A 23,333-nucleotide genomic window follows, 5' to 3' on the forward strand; every position below is an offset into this window, starting at 1 on the left:
TATGGTTCGGCAGTCGGTATTTTAAGTTAAAAGAGATATACGCCAAGAGAAGTTTTCGGGAAGCTAGTATAAAGTATTTCACAAAAAAATTAAATTAAAAATTTAAGAACGGAATGTCAATGAAGACAAAGTTGGCAAGCCCGTTCAATTATTCGCTTGATATAAGTCACAGCAGTCGACATGTCATACTATCAGTGAGATCAAGAGTCAACGAATACGATACCCACTAAAATATTAACTGAGAGACATACCGCGGGACGGATAGATTACTGAAGAAGGTTGTCTGAGTGGAGAGAAATGGCCTTCGAAAAGTTGACAAATTACAAAGAAACTTTACTTTACAAAGAAACTTTATAGAACTTACACAGTTCTTTATCATAAACTAGGTCACTACTGTCATAAATTAAATTTCACGTTAAGATCGATTTATTTGTATTTCTTTCGAGATGCTGTATCGACTTTACGATGTTCTTAAGTTCGTGAAATACTGCCTTTGAAATAAGGGAATAAATTATTTGACTTTTCAAAAAAAATGACAGCTGGAACTAGTTTCAAAGTGGGAAAAGCAAAGCAATGTGACTAAATCACTGGCCAGTCGACGAGCTATTCAAAAAACGACTTGTTGTCACTGGAACCTATCGAGAAACATTTTCATCCAATTCATAACCTCTCATCAACTTTTCCTTACATAAATTTTAAAATTATCCTTCCATTCATGTTTTGGTCTCCCAAGTGGGCTTTTTGCCTACAATGTTTTCTAACCTCAAATATTGATTAATTTATCCAGCGAATGCCAAGTTAATTTAACCGGCCTAGCAATATTAAAATAAGAAATTTATGTTTTAATAATATTTCCCGAGGCCCTGGGCGCGTGAATTGACATTGGAGGCGATACATCAAGTCATAACGTATTATGTTTATGTTCTGTATCCCATAAGGCCGAAAATCCCTTGACATAATTTTACCTTTGTATTTCTTATGGTTCATAGGCGGAACGATTTGTGTGCGCGCGAAAGAAGTATTGGTGGTTGGCGTTTGGGGGGAGGGGGGTGCCTTTTTTCCTTGTATTGTTTGCGTAGATTGCCTTCTCATATAGATTTATCTGAGACCGACAACAATGAAGAAGGAATTGAAAAGTTTTCGATAAACGCCTGTGGAGAGCAAAGGACAATTGTAAACGCCTTCCATAAAAAGTCATTGTTGGCTATAGATTGTTTACTTTTCGGTATTAACACTCCTCGTAATGTTTGAGTAACTGGAAATTGTTTCCAGCTTTTATTAGTATTGTTCAACAATGTCATACTGTGGAATTGTTGTGTAGCTAAGGTTTCTTAGCGGTCGATCGATTTTAGGTTATGAAAGCAGCTGTGTTGTTTAGTGAGATGTCGGGTGTTAAATGGGATTGTGGTATAAGAAGAGAATTTGAATCCCTTGCTCAGAATGGAGAAAACACTGAGTTACAACTAAAAAAATGTAGAATTAAGTAGGTCACTTGCAAGGAACTGACCATTCAAATGTAATTTACAAAGATTTAAGTGAAAATTAATGTGGAGAACCGGTAGAAGACTTGCATGAATAGGGTGAGACAGTTCTAGAGGTGTAGTTTTCAATTCGTTGAAACTATAACAATTGAAATCGCCTTCAATGCTTCGATGTGTATTTTTAAATAAGAGTCCTCGCAAATCAGTAATGCAGATTTTGCGACTTTCAGTACGTCTGTACGCACGCAAAGAAATTTCATTTTTATTACTATTTTCAGTGTTCTGCCTGACGACAGGTCCATATGAACAGGATCCTTCCATCCTTTTCTCGGACTGGGACCTGTTCATATACGTTCTTGGCAGATAATCCAGAAGTGGTTTGCCATTGCCTTCTTCTGTGTGTGAATGGAGTAATTGTTGGGATGCCACGGAGAAACCGGGGAAGCCCCCGGAGGAAAACTCCGTGTTGCCTGGACCACGGGCCTTGCCCAACACAAGTTATAAATTCGGGCACCGCCGGGAATCGAACCCGAGACCCCAGGATTACAAGGCCAGCGTTCTAACCGCTAGACCACCGTGGCGGTGAAAACATTTCAATACTGCTACATAAATATGGCAGAGTCAAATCGACGTTATTCATATATTTGTGTAATCAGGTCGTAACAAAATGAAAACGCCGACATAAACTTTCTCGTTCTCCGTGATGGAACAGGTGGTGGCGACAGGACCATGTTCCCTCGATAAGTGGACTGGGGTAAAAAAAATCAGCTATCAAAAACAGTACCGAAATACTCAGATATCAAATGAACTGTGCTGTTGATATAAATGTCGATGTCATAAATGAAATTCTGCCATAACATAAATACGCTTTGTTCATGTAATCGTAAATATTCCATGCAGGGGGAAAAAGTACTTTAATTTGTTGTTCCCTCTGGCTGGGATATTATAAATTGCATAAAATGGTAAATGTTGTATGTACTACCTTTGATTACAAAAACAGTTTATCTGCTTTCATTTCGCATTAATATTTTCTTTAGGTGACTGTTTTCAGTAGAACCTGTATTGTAAAACAAGCTATCCACCAACACCTGCTATTACTCGTATATAGACAGATAAGTCTTATTTTGATCCTACACAAATTTCCAGCAGTAATGGCATCTTGAAATATCGTACAGATCGCTTAAAACCTTGCCTTTCTAGCCCGTACATTCTCCGGCATTGATCAATAACACAATTACCATTACCAAATTTCGACCAAAATACGTGCTGGATAATACGAGGCTCGTCCTTAAAGTAAGTTTCCCTGGGGCCGTTTACAGAAACAAAACACAATTTCATGGAAATATTTATTGCAACAGATACAGCAAGTGTCCAGCTATTTTTCAACATATTCGCCACCGGAATTGAGACATTTGTCATACCGTGGGACCAACTTTTAATACCTGTGTCGTAGAAGTCTGCCGCCTGGGATTGGAACCACTGTGTGACAACCATCTCCGCCTCTCTGTCATTCTCAAAACGCTGACGCTGACCGGACAGGAATTTCTTGAGGTGTAGGAAAAGATGGAAATCACTGGGAGCGAGGTCCGGGCTGTAGGGTGAATGATTAAACACCTCCCAGCTGAACTCCTGCAGGAGACTCGCTGTCCGTCGAGCCGTGTGCGGCCTAGCGTTATCACTGACCGCACTTCACAGTCGGCGGGAGCTGGAATAAGAACCTCCATCTTCAACAGCTGCAACGATGCTAATGTGAGAACGCGGGAAGTACCGTTAGTGCATGAGCCATGCTATGTCATTGCTCTATCAGGTACGCACAGTCGCTTCGCGCAATATAAGGTTTGCTAGCTGTGGGATGAGTGGGAAACTTGCTTTGTGGACGCGCCTCGTATTATTAAACTACAAGTGGCAACTTTAACAAATGGACTTGAAAGTTGTTGGTGTGTGTAGTTAAACACTAATCCAACTCTAAACGAATCTTGAAGATAAAAAGGTGTTTTATCAAACTTCTCTTCTAAATAGGTCTATGATAGACGTAAGTTAATAAATATTTTAATATTTCCTGCTTATCAGTAACTCCGTGTGGATCTATAAGTAGATACAAAAGTTTCGCAGGAGTATAAAGCCTCTATCTTCAGGGTGTTGGTAGTCTATCTAGAGGCCGAGCGAGAACTGCTGACACTTGCGCAAAGGACTGATTTTGGTCGTATGAGATGGACCCGTCCGATGCACCGCTGGAAGTCTAAATAGGTCTATGATAGGCGTAAGTTAATAAATATGTCGTACTCACCGCTGTGAAAACCTCAAATCTTACATCAAATTCGTTCTTTGGTGAGACAGGGTATAATACGAATTATGATACTGAAAGTTTTTCATCCTCTCTATGAAAATAAAAGTATAATTAAAACCTTTAAATATTGCACAACCTGCTCCTTCCCAAAACCTTCCAACATATCTCATCACACATTACTTGATATCAGTAGAATAACCCAACTCCATAAAGAACAATTCTCCCTGAAAAGCTCGCTGTCGCTTACCCAACGTTCATTGCCGTCTTAACAAACGTGTCACTATATTCCGTCCCGAGCCACTTAAATTGTAATTCTGACTTAATGCGATTCGTACATGTTCTTAATTTCACCACATTTTCGGAGTATTCATCCGAAATCTTCATGTATTATGACTTTGCCCGCCTCCTGGCGACAAAATGATCATATACCCTAGTTTATCTTTCTCTGCGTTTACTAAGAGACCGACCTCCTCATTCAAGCGTAGCAGAACTTGTCATTTTATTTATGGAATTTAAGTTTCAGCCCAACAAAATCAAAATCATCTAAATAAAGCACAAGTTTGTATGCCCCATTCGATTCCGATTCATCGTGTTCTTTATTAACTCCTCTGAAGGTGTATTTAGATTCAAAAAATAATCAAACAAAATAAATCAACTAGTTTATATGTGAAATAGGCTAGCAAAAATGGCTGGTGGGAACACAAAAGGAAGTCCTAGCTGGCGTTTTGTTACACCAAGAAGAATAAGAAGAAGACTAGCAGGATGCAAACAGAAAGAGAGCTGGAAGCTGTGAACAGAAACATCCACTGTGGATGCGTTACAACGGAACTTTGGTGTAATCTGGGATTAGGTCGCTCCCTCTAACAGAATTACGTTACACTACGTGACGAGGGACATCGCCTCTAAGGGGACTGGACACAACACGGTTTAAGATCACCATGGTAACTCAACTACGAGGAGGCTTTTCCTTTCAAACCGAGGAACCTCAGACGCATCACATCTAAAGAGACTATGGTACCTTCAAAACTTCGGGAGTCTTTTCACTTCGAACACAGGGACACAACACAGATACAACGACCATATTAATTTAAAAAAAAAACTGTTGTTTCAGAAGGTTACAGCATGCTACATATCGGAATGACCAACCAAACTAAACAACCCGTAGGTTCAACACCGAAAACACAAAAGCCCGCCACCGGCCACTATCCTGAGCCAACTCCATTTGCCATCCTCACAGCCCACCTCTCTCCCTAAGATCCATCTTGATATTATCCTCCCATAATATGCATATAACAAAACACGTATATGTTTCCTACTTATCAGTAACTCCGTGTGGATTTGTAATAGATACAAAAGTTTCGCAAGAGTATAATGCCTCTATCTTCAGGTTGTTGGTAATCTATCTAGAGGTCGCGCGAGAACTGCTGACACTTGCGCAAAGGAATGATTTCGGTCGTATGAGATAGACCCGTCCGAAGCACGCGCTAGAGGGGTGTCTGCTTCAGTTGGTTTGTGGCTCTAGCTGTGTTTAGATCGGTGCGTCACCGCAGCGGAGACTGTGCGACCCCCACTACTACTGAACTCCCCTCTCTCGGCTTACACATCGCGCATTTAGGTTCCACCACTACTCGCGCGACCTCTACAAGTCCACACGCGTTACTACCCAAGACGCCAACATCAACATCTTTACCGTCGGGTAAACATCAAATCTAAAATATGAAAACATGTTTTGCCAGGCTACCATTAATAACACCGACCCTTGTACTTCTCTAAGATGTCAAGTTGTCATTGCACCTTTAACCACAGTTCTAATAACGTACTTATTGGGTACTTCTATGTTCATCGTCATCGTTACCAAACGGTCGGTCCATGTTAACAGAGCATTTTCAGATAATAAGTCAGTAAGTATTTAATGACAGTGCCATAGCTTGGCAGCAATAATTTTAAGCACAAATTACCAAATAGCAACATAGAAAGAATATATTCCAGGTCTGACGGATGAAGCCAATACTCGGTCACTCTTTCAATGTTTTAATGGCGATTGGGCCTTTCAGATCGTATATTTTGACATTATGGAACGCCGATGAATATTTCCTCCTACGACCATGAAGGTCCCCAGTAAATAAACAAATTTCAAGCCCGTAATTACTACAGAGTCTGGAATGCAATATTGTATCTTGTCTCGTTATAAATAAAATATGATGCATGTGGTCTACATCAAGGCATGCATTCAATTAAGATGCATCGCCCACGAGCCGTGTATAATGTATTGAAGCAGCGTACATCAACACAAGTCTCTTTACACATTAAAGTTTCTTGCGATGGCTTCAAGAAGTGGCTCCAGACGCTAGACCATTATCACGTTCTGTTGTTTACACAACTAAAATCTTGCGCTGGTTCGTGGTTCTTTGTTCAGAGTTAGGACTGCCCAGGAAGACGCCGTGGCTTTCATTACATCTACCATGCTCGTCTAAATAATATTACAACATCAAGTTCTTACTTAAAAGAAAAAAACAAGACTCCATTGCAAACATAACTTGCTTAACGCTGTTTAGAGGAAAAATCACTGATTATTCTAAGGATCGTACTGAAGCCATAACACGCTATGTGATAGATGAATTTGATTTAAATAAAAATAAACTTTTATTAAAATTAGGCGACGTATACTGTTTATGAATAGCACAAACGAAATAATTTTTCTGCCATTATAACCAAAGTTATCCAAAAAAAATCTCCCATTCTATTTCCATTACAGCTCTTAAAAGTCTTTTCACACAAATATCCACTGTACCACTCACATAAATTCCGTCAAAATTCCGTACCTTCACATTTTTAGAAAAAAGACTTTTACTTCCTAGCCCGCATGATTCACCATTGTTCACAACAAACCCTCACTTGTTCCTACCCCGAGAAGGATGAGTCTCATTTATCGTCCCTGTCATTTATATAAATTTTAAAACTGTCCTCGAACATACGTTTCATGTAAGTCGCGTTCTCCATTCAGGCGTTTCAAAATTTTGTATACAAACATCCAACTATCACAGACTGCATTAGAAGGTAATCTTAAAATCACCATACACAAGAATATCAATAAAGTAGTTCCATAACTCCATACTTCAGCTGACTGAGGAAGGATTTAGATTTAACGGTTAACTTTTCTTAATTGACGTTAATACAGATCGTTTCATTACTCGAAAATTAACCGTAAAAGATGACGGGAACCAATAACCACACATATTTAAACATCTATATCGTAAAGTTATATATTTTGTCAGCTTGTAATACGAAAATTCCCTCAACTTATACTGTTCTGTCAACAGTTACCAATGATCAAATGAATCAGTAGAAAGAAAAGAAATTTAAACGTATTTTCACGCATTTCGGTAAAAATCACAGAAAGCTGATACATTATACTCCGATTCTTCGCTTGTTTCGTTAATGAAAAGAATTACGTTGAAGAGACAAGCTTATGTTTTCATATTACCTCCAAAATCTGAAAGGCTATTCTACTTTAATTGGTACAAATAACTTCTGTGACTGATAAATAGTCACGCCCAAACTATTTTCGTGTCTTCGTTCGATTAACGATATTCATCTGAGTTTTGACGCCGAAGTCTGGTCGGTAGATGCCAGGTCTCAAGATGGATACAAAATGTTGGCATCAACCGACGAGTCTATACGGCGCCAAACCCAGAACAACATCGTCATAATCATCCTGACAGCTGTAAAAACTTAAAATCTCGCATTTAATTAATTTACAACTTCTCGTCAACTTTCTCTTATAGGATGCAAACACGTTATCCACTGTCACTCATACAAATGGTATGGTACTTAACGTTAAGCGTCGTCGTCCAACCACTGGACGAGAAATAACATTCAGTCTCTTGAGGGGCATTTCCGAAAAGTAAATCTCGCTGAGATAAATGAATTAAATAACGATCATGAGGTGAGCGAGATATATCGATAGGTTATGTTTATGTTACATCGAATGACCAATAAACACCGTTTTAACACTCCCTTACGAAAATACTAGGTGGGCTGGTGAACATAACCTATAAAACCCACATAAATAGACCAGTATTGTGGGCCTGGCTGTCACAGCCAATGAAAACAAAAGGCCAACGACTAAAGCAGTAATTCTGGATATTAATGGGAACAGAATCACGCTTGAAGATGCAAATAGGAAGAGATCTGATCCCCAGCTGTTCCATGAATGAAGCTCGTAATGTGTGCAATAATAAAGCTACAAACATACGCCTCTTACATAGGAGGCCATGTCTGGATGATCCGACATAACTTTAGAGGTTATTTTGCAATGAAGTCGTGTCTTAAACTGTTAACACTTTCCTGTGGAGAGGTTCATGTCCCAGACCGCGGGCCACAGTGATCGACTAGAGCTGACTGACAAATTTATATTAAAATCCCAAGGAAATAGAATGAATGTGGGATTTGACGTAAGTGGAACCATACCACTAAAACGGACATTAAAGAACTAGTTTGTGGAGACTTGAATTGAAGATGATGGAATCTGAAGGCTGGCATTTTTAAAGGCTAGTCTGAGCTTTGGGTTTACAACAACATGGGAGTTTCTCTCGTTACTCAGTAACTATTCACTACTGAAACAAGAACATGGTTAATTTCCGGGATGTTGTAAATACCAGAAGTCCAGCTCCGTGAACACAGATATTTGCCATCTGACCGTGACATGAACAACCTCAGTCTTGTATTCATCAGAAGAATCAGCTGTCCTTAAAGCCCACTGTAATGTTACTCGACTCTCCAAACCCCAATGCTCTCTTTCTAGGAGGTTGTACAATCAAAATTTTCTATAATCAACTCTTGTTTCCACTTCCAAATTCGACTCTAGCTTCTTAGACGTACGATTTAAACTATGAAGTAGCAACACGACTGAGATGTTGCACTGTCCAGTTTGATAAAAGTTTTCCGACGTTTCAGAGGTGCTTTCTGCATTGATCACCATCATCGTACTGTTGATGGAGGCAGAGATCACAGCTGAAACGTCGGAAAACTTTTACCACACTGCAAGTTGCAACATCCTAGACGAGTGTCATCCTCACCTGAAATATCACCTTGAAGTAGCAATTTACAGGAAACACATTTCTGCATGTATTATCATAACCAGTAAACACGATATCTGACAAGGCATATTTGTAGCTACTGAAACTATTTAAAAATTTTATTATTATTTAGTGTTCTGTCTGACGACAAGTCCATATGAACAGGATCATTCCATCCTTTTCTCGGACTGGCACCTGTTCATATACGTTCTTGGCAGATGATCCAGAAGTGGTTTGCCATTGCCTTCTTCTGTGTGTGAATGGAGTAATTGTTGGGATGCCACGGAGAAACCGGGGAAGCCCCCGGAGGAAAACTCCGTGTTGCCTAGACCACGGCCTTGTCCAACACAAGTTATAAATTCGGGCACCGCCGGGAATCGAACCCGAGACCCCAGGATTACAAGGCCAGAGTTCTAACCGCTAGACCACCGTGGCTTTTTAAAAACTTATACAATCATAAATATTACGCCTCGTTAACGTCTAGAACGTTGCTCAACAGTAAACACAAGATTTGTTTTGAAACGAATGCTAACCAGCTTCTAAAACTCCCCGAATTTGAGTCTTTTACTTTATAGCCTACATTCCGCATATCATTATGAAAGTGGTTCACGACATTTTGTAATCAACCAAACACCTCTTCAATTTCTGAAGCAAGTAACAGGCAAATTTACATGAACTCAGAAGTACTTGTGTATAACTATGCATTACTTCAGCTCCAACATGAACACCAACATGACGGCAATAAACGTACAGCGTCACGAATGTCATTTTGAACAAGATTCTGGAATTTCGCCAGTTATAATGAAGCGTGAGATCACGGGTTCGAAATCCGCATGGGGCATAAGCGTATGCATTCATTTTTCTTCCAATATGTCTATCACCCGTGAAAAGAGTCCTACTACACGTCAGGCGGATTAATCCTTTCAGACTTCTGAATCTCGACAGACAAAATGGTCTAGTATAATCCATGAAAGTCGAATACGATAATGTGAGACCTGAGGTTCTCACAGCGATAAAGATGACAATAATGTTCTTCTGGGTTGTGACACAGCGTAGACTCATTGATATATATCAACGTTTTGGGAAAACATAGCTACTACCTCCATCTTCGGGGCTGAACATGTTGGAATATACCTACGAATCCACACGCTGACAACCCAGAAGAACAGCATCGTGCTTCTAAAATGCACAATGGTGTCCCCATTATCCGACCTTCGGTTACTCGACATTCCATTTTATCCTCGTGTCGTGCAAAACGCCCATTACTAATTTCTTTGAAAAAGAAACTTTCATTTACAAATTTAAATCATATTAAATATCATATTTTTGTGAGATTTTTTAAATTTGATGTCACACTGTAGTTTCTTCGTAATTTAATAATGTCGTAAATTCTGTAAAGAAAATTTAGCTGTGCTTGAAGAGATCTATGAAAAATTAATCAGTCTGATGTATAAAGTACAAATCAGTATAACATCAGATCGAACTGCAGATACATTTTCTTTTTAGATTTTATCGTGATATTAACTAGTGCGACTAAACCACTGTAAACCCATTAATAAATCTTGGCAACGAAATTAACACTAGAACTTAGCTAGAGACGCGAAACTCAGTACGGCGAGATATTGGGAACATATTTTATACAAAAACACTTCAACATCGTAAATTTTTGAAGTTGCATTTAACAAAGAAATGAAAATCAAAAGATGCTATTTGTCCACCTGCTACCTAATTTACTGCCCCCACAACAATCAGCTGACAAGAGCAGATTAAATAGTTCTGCAAAAATATTTTCTGGAAAAGTCAACATCACATGTTAAGATTTTGAACGTCTAATACCTTCATGGAACAGCGAGTTGGAGGATCACTCAACTGTCAATTTTTAAGTGGGATTAAAGGCCAATTCTCGAGACTACTTCTGCCTTTAAGATTATATGAGCAGCGTCAAAATATATTAAGAGTGGTATTAAAATTGTTATACGTTGTCAGATTCTTAGTTACGAAACGTTAGCACCTACTGGTGGACTGCCAGCATGACATTGCGTAGATGCCCCATAATTCAGCAAACGACACGTGGCTTCACATTCAGGGGGTGCAAGTTTCCGTTTCCAAAGATTGCTACATGTTTTCCTTTATTCTAAAACCTTCTAAACATATAATTTCCAGACCTAAAATTTAAGAGTAGCGTGTAGTGAGTGCACCTCTAATGTGTTCTGCGGGTGTTGCGATAATATTCTAGTTTAAATCGCTGTGCCGCTGTGAGGTAATCTTAAAGCTGTACCCATTAGAACACATGAAAGCCTGTCGTCTGTTGTTCGTTCAGTGGTTTTGGAACGAATGCTTTTAGGATGGGTCGTCACTCACCGCGAAATCTTGCGCATGCGCGTATATCGAATTCCTAGCACGGATTTTCTCCTGATCTGTGGACTGTACTAGTTCTCAAAGTGTGGATTGCGAACAGCTGGCTTTTGCTTCTATGAATGCAATTTTTTTTACGAAATACATAATCTGACCTGACCATATACGAAAAACAAGTGATAAATGTGAATGACAAACCGGCTCCGACTACATCGCTGTGGAGAAGGGGAGGAATATTACAAAAGTTTTAAAACTGGTAGTTCCATAAAATTCACAGCACAACAGCGTCAACGCCAAATATTTGAATGAACATAAATAAGCATTGAAAATGGTCTGGAAGTGAGTTATACAAGTTAACTATTATTATAAACCCAGTATTCGTCTCGAACATTGGTAAATACAAATATTCTCAGTGACGAAAGACTTCTTCTGGATTCGCAATGGGGTCTCTCGAACAGGAAGTTACATTGCCGATCTTTCCACTAAAACACACCTCATCACAGTAAGAACGCAGGACACATAACATCAAAAATTATGAAGTTTTACACGACAGTTCGCAGGTTAATAATAAAGCTTACAGTACACACGTCTACATAAGATTATCCAAACAGTAAAGCCGACATATTACAAACGCGTACGAGATTAATAATACGTTTAATCTAAATGTTACAGTCTATCTTTTGAATACTTCTTCGTATTTATGGCCATAATAATTATGTGAAAACGCGATTAGATGTTATCTGCTTAGTAACAAGACGGACACGGAATCTGGTGTAACAAGGTGCAGAGAATAAAACTTGTCTTCAAGAAGAAAGCAGGGAATCGTGAGTTTTTACTGTCACTCCACATGAGAATTCTTTGGCTTAGTATTTACCCCTTCTTCAAGAAAAAATAACTGTCATTTTGGTTCGAGTTGTGACGACGATCGATACCTCGAATTATGCGGCAATTAACGCAGTGATACTGTATGTAATTTCTCACTAGCGCAATATGAAGAAATGTAAAAAATTAGTCCAGCCTGATTGAAGTGACATCAATGATAATGACAAATAAATTTATTAGCTTTTAAAATAAAATTAAGCTGTGGTCGGCCTGACAGTCATATATCCAGTAGATCAGCCATAGAATTACTACTTGCCAGCCAGACAACCAAAATCTAATTTGAATAAAAAATTTCCTTGGATATTTTCCATCAGAGTAGGTACCTGAAGACGGAGATAGAGCCCAATCTCCGAAACGTCGTCTTCTATTTTATTATTTTACTATTATATTTATTTAGTGTTCTGTATGACGACAGGTCCATATGAACAGGATCCTTCCATCCTTTTCTCGGACTGGGACCTGTTCATATACGTTCTTGGCAGATGATCCAGAAGTGGTTTGCCATTGCCTTCTTCTGTGTGTGAATGGGATGCCACGGAGAAACCGGGGAAGCCCCCGGAGGAAAACTCCGTGTTGCCTAGACCACGGCCTTGCCCAACACAAGTTATAAATTCGGGCACAGCCGGGAATCGAACCCGAGACGCCAGGATTACAAGGCCAGCGTTCTAACCGCTAGACTATTTTATTATTTAGTGTTCTGCCTGACGACAGGTCCATATGAACAGAATCCTTCCATCCTTTTCTCGCACTGGGACCTGTTCATATACGTTCTTGGCAGATGATCCAGAAGTGGTTTTCCATTGCCTTCTTCTGTGTGTGAATGGAGTAATTGTTGGGATGCCACGGAGAAACCGTGTTGCCTAGACCACGGCCTTGCCCAACACAAGTTTACTATACGATGGAAAATATCCTAGGAAATTTTTATTCAAATAACTCACCATCGTCACGAACTCTTTGAAACCAAAATCTAATCTATATTTAGAATTAGCTGTTGGATTTCCAGTATCGAACTTGCGACGTGTATCGGAATAAAACAGACGCCTCGGTCATTGCAGACAAGGCGGTGAAGACGTCAAGAGTGGTTTTCTGGGTTGTGTAATTCTGTGGTGGGTACCACCTACTTACCACCTATAAGAGTACACTGTGTCACAACCCAGAAGACTATTATCGACAAACTTCTCTAAGCTTATCTTCAATCTGAGGTCGTAGATTTCCTCATAAGAAAGAGTGGAAGTACATAACTCCTGTGGAAGCCCTGTAATTCGGAGACATCATTCCGTCCACGCAAAATGTAGCTCTCTGTTTGAACAATTTCAGTCGCACGCCATTTTCAAACTATCGACATTTTAAGTCTACTTTTATAAATTCAAAAACGTTCCTAAAAATTCGTCGACCTATTGTTCTAAACACTCGTTCGCTTGTTTTACAAAACCAGCATTTTGCATTGTTTAGTACAACGCGCATTTCTTGTCAGCATGAAAAAACACGAATTCTAAGAAGGAAAAAAAAACTTTCAATGGTTTGAAAAACACTAGATTTACTGTAAATCGCAGCAAAAAGTGACTCTTAGGTTCAGAGACCAGACCTAACGTGCCTTTTTAACGTAGTTATTGATTGCTTTACAAGACATTAAGACCACTTGAATTTTATAGTTGGAAACTAATGTTGCCTTACGCAAAATAACTGACGTAATTAGAAGAATTAATTATATTTAGTCGTCGTGGAAGCTTCAGATCATACAACTGACGTAATATTTTATTAATAATTCAGAATCCGCGAATAACACGTGATGTATTCTGGTTCGGACTACAACAATCCAATATTGTTTAATGGAGCACTACGTTTTGCCCAAACGAGTAGATTCTGACATGATTTCACTGACGCCTCACTGCCTATGTAGAAGAAACGTTCCATCAAAGCCCGCTGTGAAAAAAAAAGAACGGGAAATTTGACTTCGTACTGATTTATCCACTGGACACAACGACACAAATCCGTAGCCTATGTAGCAAATTTTCGAACGGAGGGCAATCAGTCGTGTCCGTCCGTCAATTAGCTGGCCAGTTATTTAACCAGCAGCTAACACTCGTCCTACCAGTCAATCAGTCATCCGGTACCATCAGCACAAACAAGATTTCCCCCTCCATCTTTATCTGAAATAAATGAAACGAACAGCTGACGGATATCTGATTTTTTCCTCCTTCTTGTTCCAGACACAACGGGAATGCATTACTGGGGGCTGCTAATGACAGTTTTTCTGCAGTCTGGCAAAAAATATTGAACATGACTGAGCTAATTCTTGAAGCTGATGGCACGAGGTCTTCTGTTTCAGACATGGATAACTTCGAAATGTAACTCAATAAACAGCTGTTTTTATTGTAATCCTTTCTGATAAAATAGTCTCCTGTTTACACAGATTAAGCCCATATATTCGTTCAGAACCGGAATTGTGAGACGGAGATTATTTAGACGCGTAGCAAGAAGTGACCCGGAATCATACGGTGTCTTGTCAGCCACCATTAAAACACACAGAAAAACGTCGAATTTGAACATGAAACCTCAATGTAATTCATAATATCTTATCTCCAATTCATAATCACTCTAGTAACACTTATATATGTAACTTTTATATATATATGAGTCTGCTGTTGTACTCCGAGATTTAAATAAAAATACTTTGAACAAGACAGCAAATTTTGTTGCAGGCTGTACCACAAAGAAAAAGTTAGAACTCCGCTTGATTTATAAAAATTTCAGTACAATCGATCGTGCTTTTAAAAATAAACAGACATTAAATATTCCTCTGTAACTCTGAGTACGTCAAGTTCATGCATCGGTATTCATTCTTTATGAAATGCATACAAACTTTCTATAAAAGTGCATTACCATTATTTACTACAAATAGTTTATGAAATGAATTATACTGTTCACGGAATTCCACCAGTGACAACTCGATAAAATCATGCTTCATGCACCAAGAGGCCAGAGCCTCTGGCTAATTCTCGCTGGAGGGAGAACTTGGTCGCTACATGAAACAGCGCCTCAACGTGCGGATATTCCTGGCCACCATACAACGGTGCCTCAGCGTTCGGCCACCATACGTATTTAATTCCACAGCGGTGCCTCAGCGTTCGGCCACCATACGCATCTGGCCACTGAAGGTGTAGAAGTTTCTCTTCAACACAACGACCAGAACGAAACATAGCTCATCAAGTCTATTTGGTAAATCGGGCCAAAGCTGCCCGAGTTATAAGATGGAGATTAAAATTGATAGGGGCTTTAACTACAGCTCGGTCATGGGTCTCCTTTTTGATCTGAAAGTAACGCCTACACAACACAGACATAAGCCTGCAACGTAGTTCCGTTTTCAGCGTCGCTGTGTCCTGTAGGAAACATTCACGTCCATCTTCTGGACAAGCTGTCATCCTTTCGCGATCTCTCATATAGAATTAAATAATACGCAAAACAGGCACCTCATATAATATCAAGCTTAATTAAGAGCCACGAATAAATATAAATAAATATATCGCAGATGAAAAACTAGAAAATTCTTAGAAAGTTCTGCGCCCGCCAGATGACCTACCACTGACAGCGAACATAAAAATATGCATCGACACACGTGAGCAATCGCGGACACACACACATATCATATAGTATTCAATTCTTATCAGTTGGGTCTACATAACTATCTAAAGAAATTATGTCATGTGCTTACCGTATACTGAAGATCCCAGAATACAAGCCAGTAGAACAGCTGACGTAAAGTGTTTGTACATCCCTCCCATCGTATCTTGAAGCTCGTACTATTACTTCTTCACTTAAATATGCACGTCCAATTACACTGAACACACAATCGACGGACAGAATCCATCATTTATGTCAAATTCTATCGTTTCCACCAAAGTATATTGCACTACAAAACTGCAAAACATAAATATATTCACTTAAAACACTAACGTCTGACACAATAGGCCTATATCAGTAGACGGGTTGATTTATAAAATTATTTCGGTTGCTATAATGGGGTACTGTTATCTGGGGATGTGTATAAATCTCTAATGTTATACCAGCAGATAAAACATTTACACAAAAAAGCACTTAACACAGAATATGGGCTTGTAGGGGCGTTGTATTTGTTGACACAGGCCCATCAGAAGATAACCGAACGCTATAAAAACGAAGTTCTAAATGTTTATAAAAATCTTCTAAGAAAATTATAGAATTAAACGAAGAAGGTTCTCAATGCGCATGTGCCGACAAGTCTGTGTTGTTTAATCCAGCGATCCTGCAACAAAACAGAAAACAACAACATGAAACTGATTGAGATGATATAGTTGCGTCATATTGTGATAAATATATATTTGTTTAATCTTGTCAGTCTAGTCACTATAAAATTCTATTAAATATTAAAATATTGCTATAATTAACATTTAAATATTTAAAATATATTAAAATAATGTTCTCTATCGAAATGTTCGATTTACAATTAGAACATCATATTTCACACGACATGTTTCAGTTCTAAAAGAACCATCTTCAGGTGTATAAATTATATAAACTTAAACTCAAATATAATTTCTTAAATGCAACTTTTAGTTAGATGTTTTATCAGATATCAAAATGATGTTTTCCTCCAGATTCTTTATTGTATTTTAATATCGTATTCGAAGTTGTTCTGTATTTTGTTGAATCTGATGTTGGTGTTGCATTTTAATAATTTACGTTTTATGTTTATATATTGATATATATATATATATATATATTGATATTGATATATTGATGAAATTGATTACAAAAGACAGCTTCGAAACAGCTTATAACAAACAGGACTGCTAATCGGTTCAAAACATTAACGCGATCTATGGTTACCCAAACACTGTAATTACGGGTTCCAATCCCGATCTGTTGTCCGTGGTATCTAGACTCCTGACCCTGGTCTGATTCTCAAACGAACCTCACCTCTCTTAATTAAAAATATAAAACCCTACACAACAGAAAAGGGTCTAGTCCGAATAGGGTACCACAGAATCAACAAAACACCAATAAAAAAACTATATAAACTCTTCCACACTGAAGATGGAAACAGGAAGTTCCTCCGAAGCACTGGTAACTACAAGTCTACATGTCATGGAGTACTCACACGGCTCCAATAAAGACCTTCAAGTCAGTTTTCTCAAAAGAAACGGAAACCAGTCTTCACCAGATCGAATATTCTTAAAGACCCTCACACCCTCAGTTCATGTGATGAAAGGCGACACACAATTACGTAATCATACTTTGGACCGCCATAATGACTGGGTGCAAGTTTATAATATACCGACAAAGTGTATTTTATCTACATGCTTTGTAACAGGAGAAAAAAAACTGTTATTTTCCCATAAAATATTTACAGCAACACTTTCTGGGCCAGACTAATTCTGAAAGTGTTCAATATTTCACGTTAACGGCGCATCAGGTAACCGAACATCCCATCGACATAACCAGAAGTACTGTAATTTTTGAAAACGCCTTTTTAAAAGGTGTAAGAACACAACTTATTAACTCAGCGCGAAATATGTAAAAAAAACGAATTTCATAAACGATTATTCACTTGTAAAATGTTTATATACCAAACGAATACTTCAGTGTTAAAGCTTCTTGTAAAGACTGCCAAATGCCTATTTGACAGAAAGTTTTCAATTCATTTATATAAGTGCTTGACAACAGCCAAATAAGGCCAAAACAGCCAAGCACTGACAATACGAAATAAAATTAATAATAAAAGTAAAACATTACAAATAAAAAACAATCAAACAAATGAACTAAAAATATAAATGTACCATATTAATAATAATAATTAAATTAATTTATTGCATAAGTCACAAGTAAATGAGCTAATAATATGCTTAAGTAATATAATAATTAAATTAACTCAGTTAAATTTTGAAACAATACATAGGTAATATACAAAATTAAATATTAATACTGAATAAAAACAGTAAACAATAAAAACCAGAAAAAACTTACAAAATCAAAAACCAAAATATGGACAAAAGGGAATTATTTAAATACAATAATTTCCGCAGTTCACCTGTTCATTACAAGTAAACGGGATAGATAAAAAACGTGTAAAGACTGCCAAATGCCTATTTGACAAAAAATTTTAAAAAAATTATAATAATAATACATAATAATAGTAATAACCTTTACTAAGAGACCAGCCATTCAAGGGCAGCATCAGGGACGAGACCCCTAATTTAGGACCGAGAGTATTATAATGTGCTGCTATGTCAAAGCTATCGAACATTTCATGGGGCGGTGACAGATGAATACGGTACGGGTCAGAGGCGGAATGAAAATTAATTAGTAGGGTTAAATAGAAAGGGAGAGAGTCAAAACCCATTTCGTCTAAAACAAATCCAACTTCGAGTCACTCAGGATTAACCAGAATATCCACTGTGGCGTCAGTGCCTAGTCGCTTATGGCACGGCCAATAAGAATAAGAATAAGAAGAAAACGTCGACGACGTTTCGGTTGTTTTGTTCGTCAGTTACACAAAATTCTTACACGGAAGAGAATCACGCTGTAAGTGAAATATTTCCACTGATCTGTTCGCTCTAAAGGAACGTCACGTAGTAGCGGATACATCTGCTCCGTATTAGGAGGTGTCTTGTTCGAATCCCTGCCGGAAACAATCTAGATTCATGCAGAGAATTTTAATTTTTCTCAATCGCAGGATAAACACCAATGTATTGACTTAAACGGGTCCTCCCTATACTTCCAGGCTAATTAATCTTAATCATCACATGCCATTAGCTGCAAAATAACCTATGCAGCTGATACAGCTACATAAAAATACGTTGTGTCCCTTGAATAAGTCCCACAGAAAGTATATAACACAATAACCGTGTAATTACGCAGATACATGCATATATTAATTTGTTCATTTAATTTCAAAATGCACACTCTATAAACTAATTATCTGGTTACATTACATTTTTTAATATGATAAATATTTAATAAGGTACAGTTTTTCCATTATATTAAGTGCATTCTACTGCAGACTTGCATAATTAAATATGTATTCATCTTAGGAAGATTTAGATTCGTGTCAAAGAAAAGATTCTGAAGATACAGAATAAACTTTATTTGATTCCTGATCACCATGACATTACGAATTTAATGGGCGAATTACTGTGTTGAATACCTTTAATAAATGATTAATAATACGCATTAATTATTTTTAGTAATATTCTCTCTCTAGCGTTCTTGACATATAATTCATGTTTTACCAACACACGTACTGGTGCTTCATTACACTGCACCCGAAACGTCAGTGTTGGATTATTAATAACATGCTCACAGTCAATGTGGACAGGGTGATAGCCTAGAATTTAAAAATGAGCACATAAGCAAATTTTCTGCCGTATAAATTACAATCTACCATCTGAAGACGGAAATATTAAACACACGAACCTGTAGATAACGCGATATGAAAACAGTGATTTCTAATCTGCAATAATAGTTTCGATGTCGTCCAAAAGCCAGGCTGGTCCCTGCACTGTTTTAACTATTCGACATAAAATATCGATAAGCTACATCGACTTCGATTACGAAACCTATGTCTGCCTTGGATTATGAATATTTATAATCGTACAATTACAACAAATACTAATCTTACCCTTCCCGGGGGGTGGAGTGTGGCCGGGGCGTGACGCTAACCACTTACCAGAATCTAGTGCCGAGATTAAGACAGAGTAGGCGCTGTACCTTCCACCCCCCCCCCCCCCCTCAAACGCCCACATGGCGTGTAGTAGGACAGCTTTGCTTACTTACCCTTACTTACGGCCACGCACATGAGCTTAAAAATCTGTACTGCTCCCCCAATTTTGTCAGGGTGATTAAGTCGAGAAGAATGAGATGGGCGAGGCATGTAGCGCGCATGGATGGGACAAGAGGTGTGCACCGGGTACTAGTTGGGAAACCTGAAGGGAAGAGACCTCTGGGGAGACCTAGACGTAGATGGGAGGATAATGTCAGGCGGGATCTGTGGTAGATAGGAGTTGAAGGAGACTGGATTTTGTTACCACAGGACAGGGTCCGGTGGAGGGCTTGGTTAATTCGGTGATGAACCTTCGGGTTCGGTAACCCATCTAGTTAGTTAGTTAGACGGCCAGGCACATTTTAACCCTTGTACGGTATATATTCCTTGACATATTTTGTATGTAGAACAAGACATTTAGGTTTTATGACCGGTGTAACCATTATTCGTAACGCATTTAAGTCACTCTAAACTTAAACAAAAACCAATTTACAAAAATTGCACTGATAAAACAGTACAGCATCGTTAAAATATACACCTACGAAATTTTTATGACATAATTATTTTGTTGATGATTAAATATATTAAAACTGCATGCAGCCAAATGTAAAAATATTTCTGAACACCCTACAACGGGCCAATATACAACGACGTCTGAACATTCCCTTATACCCGATAGCCTCGGACAGTCTAAGGAGGTTCGCAGTCGTTAGTAACAGGCTGTAGGCACAACCAGTCAGGTTAGACGATGCATCATCAATTCTACACACAGACAAGTTAGTAACAGTAAAATGACCACATGTTATCACATCGGGAGCACAGTGCCCCTGGGGGCAAAGCACACGAGTTCCGGGCGGCTCTGGAACACCAGACGCAATAAAACAGGGCAACGGGTGCGTTTTCGAAAGCGGCCCTCGTCAAATTTGTAAGTTTATTTGAAAATAGACACGCGACAGGCGTCATTCAGTTGTTTCGTCCGCATTCCGTCATGCAGAAGATGAAATCTCGAGGTCAGACTCATCTACTGGACCATATAACGTGAACCACAGGATAACTTTCACAGCTGGTAACATTAACATTTGAGTAACACTGGATTTCAGGCAGCGACGGCCAATAATTTGTTTTTAGACGATGCACAGAAGTAAAGATCAAGTTTTTATACTTTTTACTCTGATCGGAAGATGGCATTAACGCAGAAATGTACGATGAACGAGATAATCATGGGCGCCATTTTGTGTATCACACTGGCCTAGATAAACATTTATGGAAGACAGAAATCGACTGCTACAAATCTAATCAATATCTTAAGTGACAGCGATGAATATGTCGGTGACATTGTTCTACCCTGAACATGGAAACAGTATGTTTCTCCGAAACGTTAGTATCTTCCCACAAGTCCACACGGCGTTACTACCTAGGAGACTAACTTCAACACCTGGTAAACATTATACATAAATCACACTGCAGATTCATAATGTCTGTTGACAAACAGGTAATTATGTTATCACATGAACATATATTTCGTTAATATAGGTTTACGGCGCATAGAAAAGCATTTCAAAGAAAAATTGTTTTACTTTTGTACGACGTAATCAATAATTTCGCATACTAACAACTTTTATAACACTAGTTGTCATGTTAAACACACATTTCAGCCATCTTAAGGCCATAAACGTTGTCTAACTGGATGTTTTACACACCCGGTTAAATTGTTTGATCTACAGCAGTGGTATTCAACCTGGGGTACGCGTAACACCGGGGGTACGCGAAGACATCTTAGGGGGTACGTGAAATTTTAAAATATATATATATATTATTTTATGATAATCACTGAATAATCAATAATTCAATTCAATTAATTTATTTACGTGTTTGCAACAGCAAGAAGCCAATAACAGGCTGATAATATATACAATAATAATGAAATAATAAAGAAAAATAGTACAAAAAGAGATTAATTAAACTTGTACATGTACAGTATTAAATATAACAGCCAAATACAGGGAAGCCCAAAATAGAAACAATATTATACACAAAGCAAAATAAATGAAAAAATATAAATAAAAACAAATAATCCACATAGGAACACTAATTTATTTAATTTATTTTAGATATAGATTATATACTATGTACAACTTGAATTATACACCAACAACTTTGGGGGTACAAAGTTGAAGAGAAATTATATTTGGGGGTACGTGAAATTTAAAAAATATTATTTTATGATAAACACTGAATAATCAGTAATGCAATTTATTTAATTTATTTTAGATGTTGATTATATACTATGTATAACTTGAATTATACACAAACAATTTTGGGGGTACAAAGTTGAAGAGAAATTATATCTGGGGGTACGTGAAATTTAAAAATATATATTATTTTATGATAAACACTGAATAATCAGTAATGTAATTTATTTAATTTATTTTAGATGTAGATTATATACTATGTACAACTTGAATTATACACCAACAACTTTGGGGGTATAAAGTTGAAGAGAAATTATATCTGGGGGTACGTGAAATTTAAAAATATATATTATTTTATGATAAACACTGAATAATCAGTAATGCAATTTATTTAATTTATTTTAGATGTAGATTATATACTATGTACAACTTGAATTATACACCAACAACTTTGGGGATACAAAGTTGAAGAGAAATTATATCTGGGGGTACGTGAAATTTAAAAATATATATTATTTTATGATAAACACTGAATAATCAGTAATGTAATTTATTTAATTTATTTTAGATGTATATTATATACTATGTATAACTTGAATTATACACCAACAACTTTGGGGATACAAAGTTGAAGAGAAATTATATCTGGGGGTACGTGAAATTTAAAAATATATATTATTTTATGATAAACACTGAATAATCAGTAATGTAATTTATTTAATTTATTTTAGATGTAGATTATATACTATGTACAACTTGAATTATACACCAACAACTTTGGGGGTACAAAGTTGAAGAGAAATTATATCTGGGGGTACGTGAAATTTAAAAATATATATTATTTTATAATTAACACTGAATAATCAGTAATGTAATTTATTTAATTTATTTTATATGTAGATTATATACTATGTACAACTTGAATTATACACCAACAACTTTGGGGGTACAAAGTTGAAGAGAAATTATATCTGGGGGTACGTGAAATTTAAAAATATATATTATTTTATGATAAACACTGAATAATCAGTAATGTAATTTATTTAATTTATTTTAGATGTAGATTATATACTATGTACAACTTGAATTATACACCAACAACTTTGGGGGTACAAAGTTGAAGAGAAATTATATCTGGGGGTACGTGAAATTTAAAAATATATATTATTTTATAATTAACACTGAATAATCAGTAATGTAATTTATTTAATTTATTTTATATGTAGATTATATACTATGTACAACTTGAATTATACACCA

The 23,333-nt window shown here is 37.3% G+C and overlaps 1 protein-coding gene across 17 annotated transcripts in view; it reads right to left on the reverse strand.

Moving 5' to 3' along the window:
* The window catches only part of robo1 (roundabout guidance receptor 1), a 697,225-nt gene that overhangs the window by 313,587 nt on the left and 360,305 nt on the right, over nucleotides 1-23,333 (reverse strand). For all 17 annotated transcript variants that reach the window (XM_087340356.1, XM_087340339.1, XM_087340340.1 and 14 more), the window contains one exon: nucleotides 15,796-16,365. In XM_087340356.1, coding sequence (XP_087196482.1) covers nucleotides 15,796-15,865 — 70 coding nt within the window. In that variant the 5' untranslated portion in view covers nucleotides 15,866-16,365. The remainder of the gene's footprint in view (nucleotides 1-15,795; nucleotides 16,366-23,333) is intronic.

Source organism: Zootermopsis nevadensis, unplaced genomic scaffold (genome assembly GCF_977971745.1).
Source record: "Zootermopsis nevadensis isolate Lab colony 2312 unplaced genomic scaffold, Znev_1.0 Znev_ptg000061l, whole genome shotgun sequence".
NCBI classification, from domain to species: Eukaryota; Metazoa; Arthropoda; class Insecta; order Blattodea; family Termopsidae; genus Zootermopsis; species Zootermopsis nevadensis.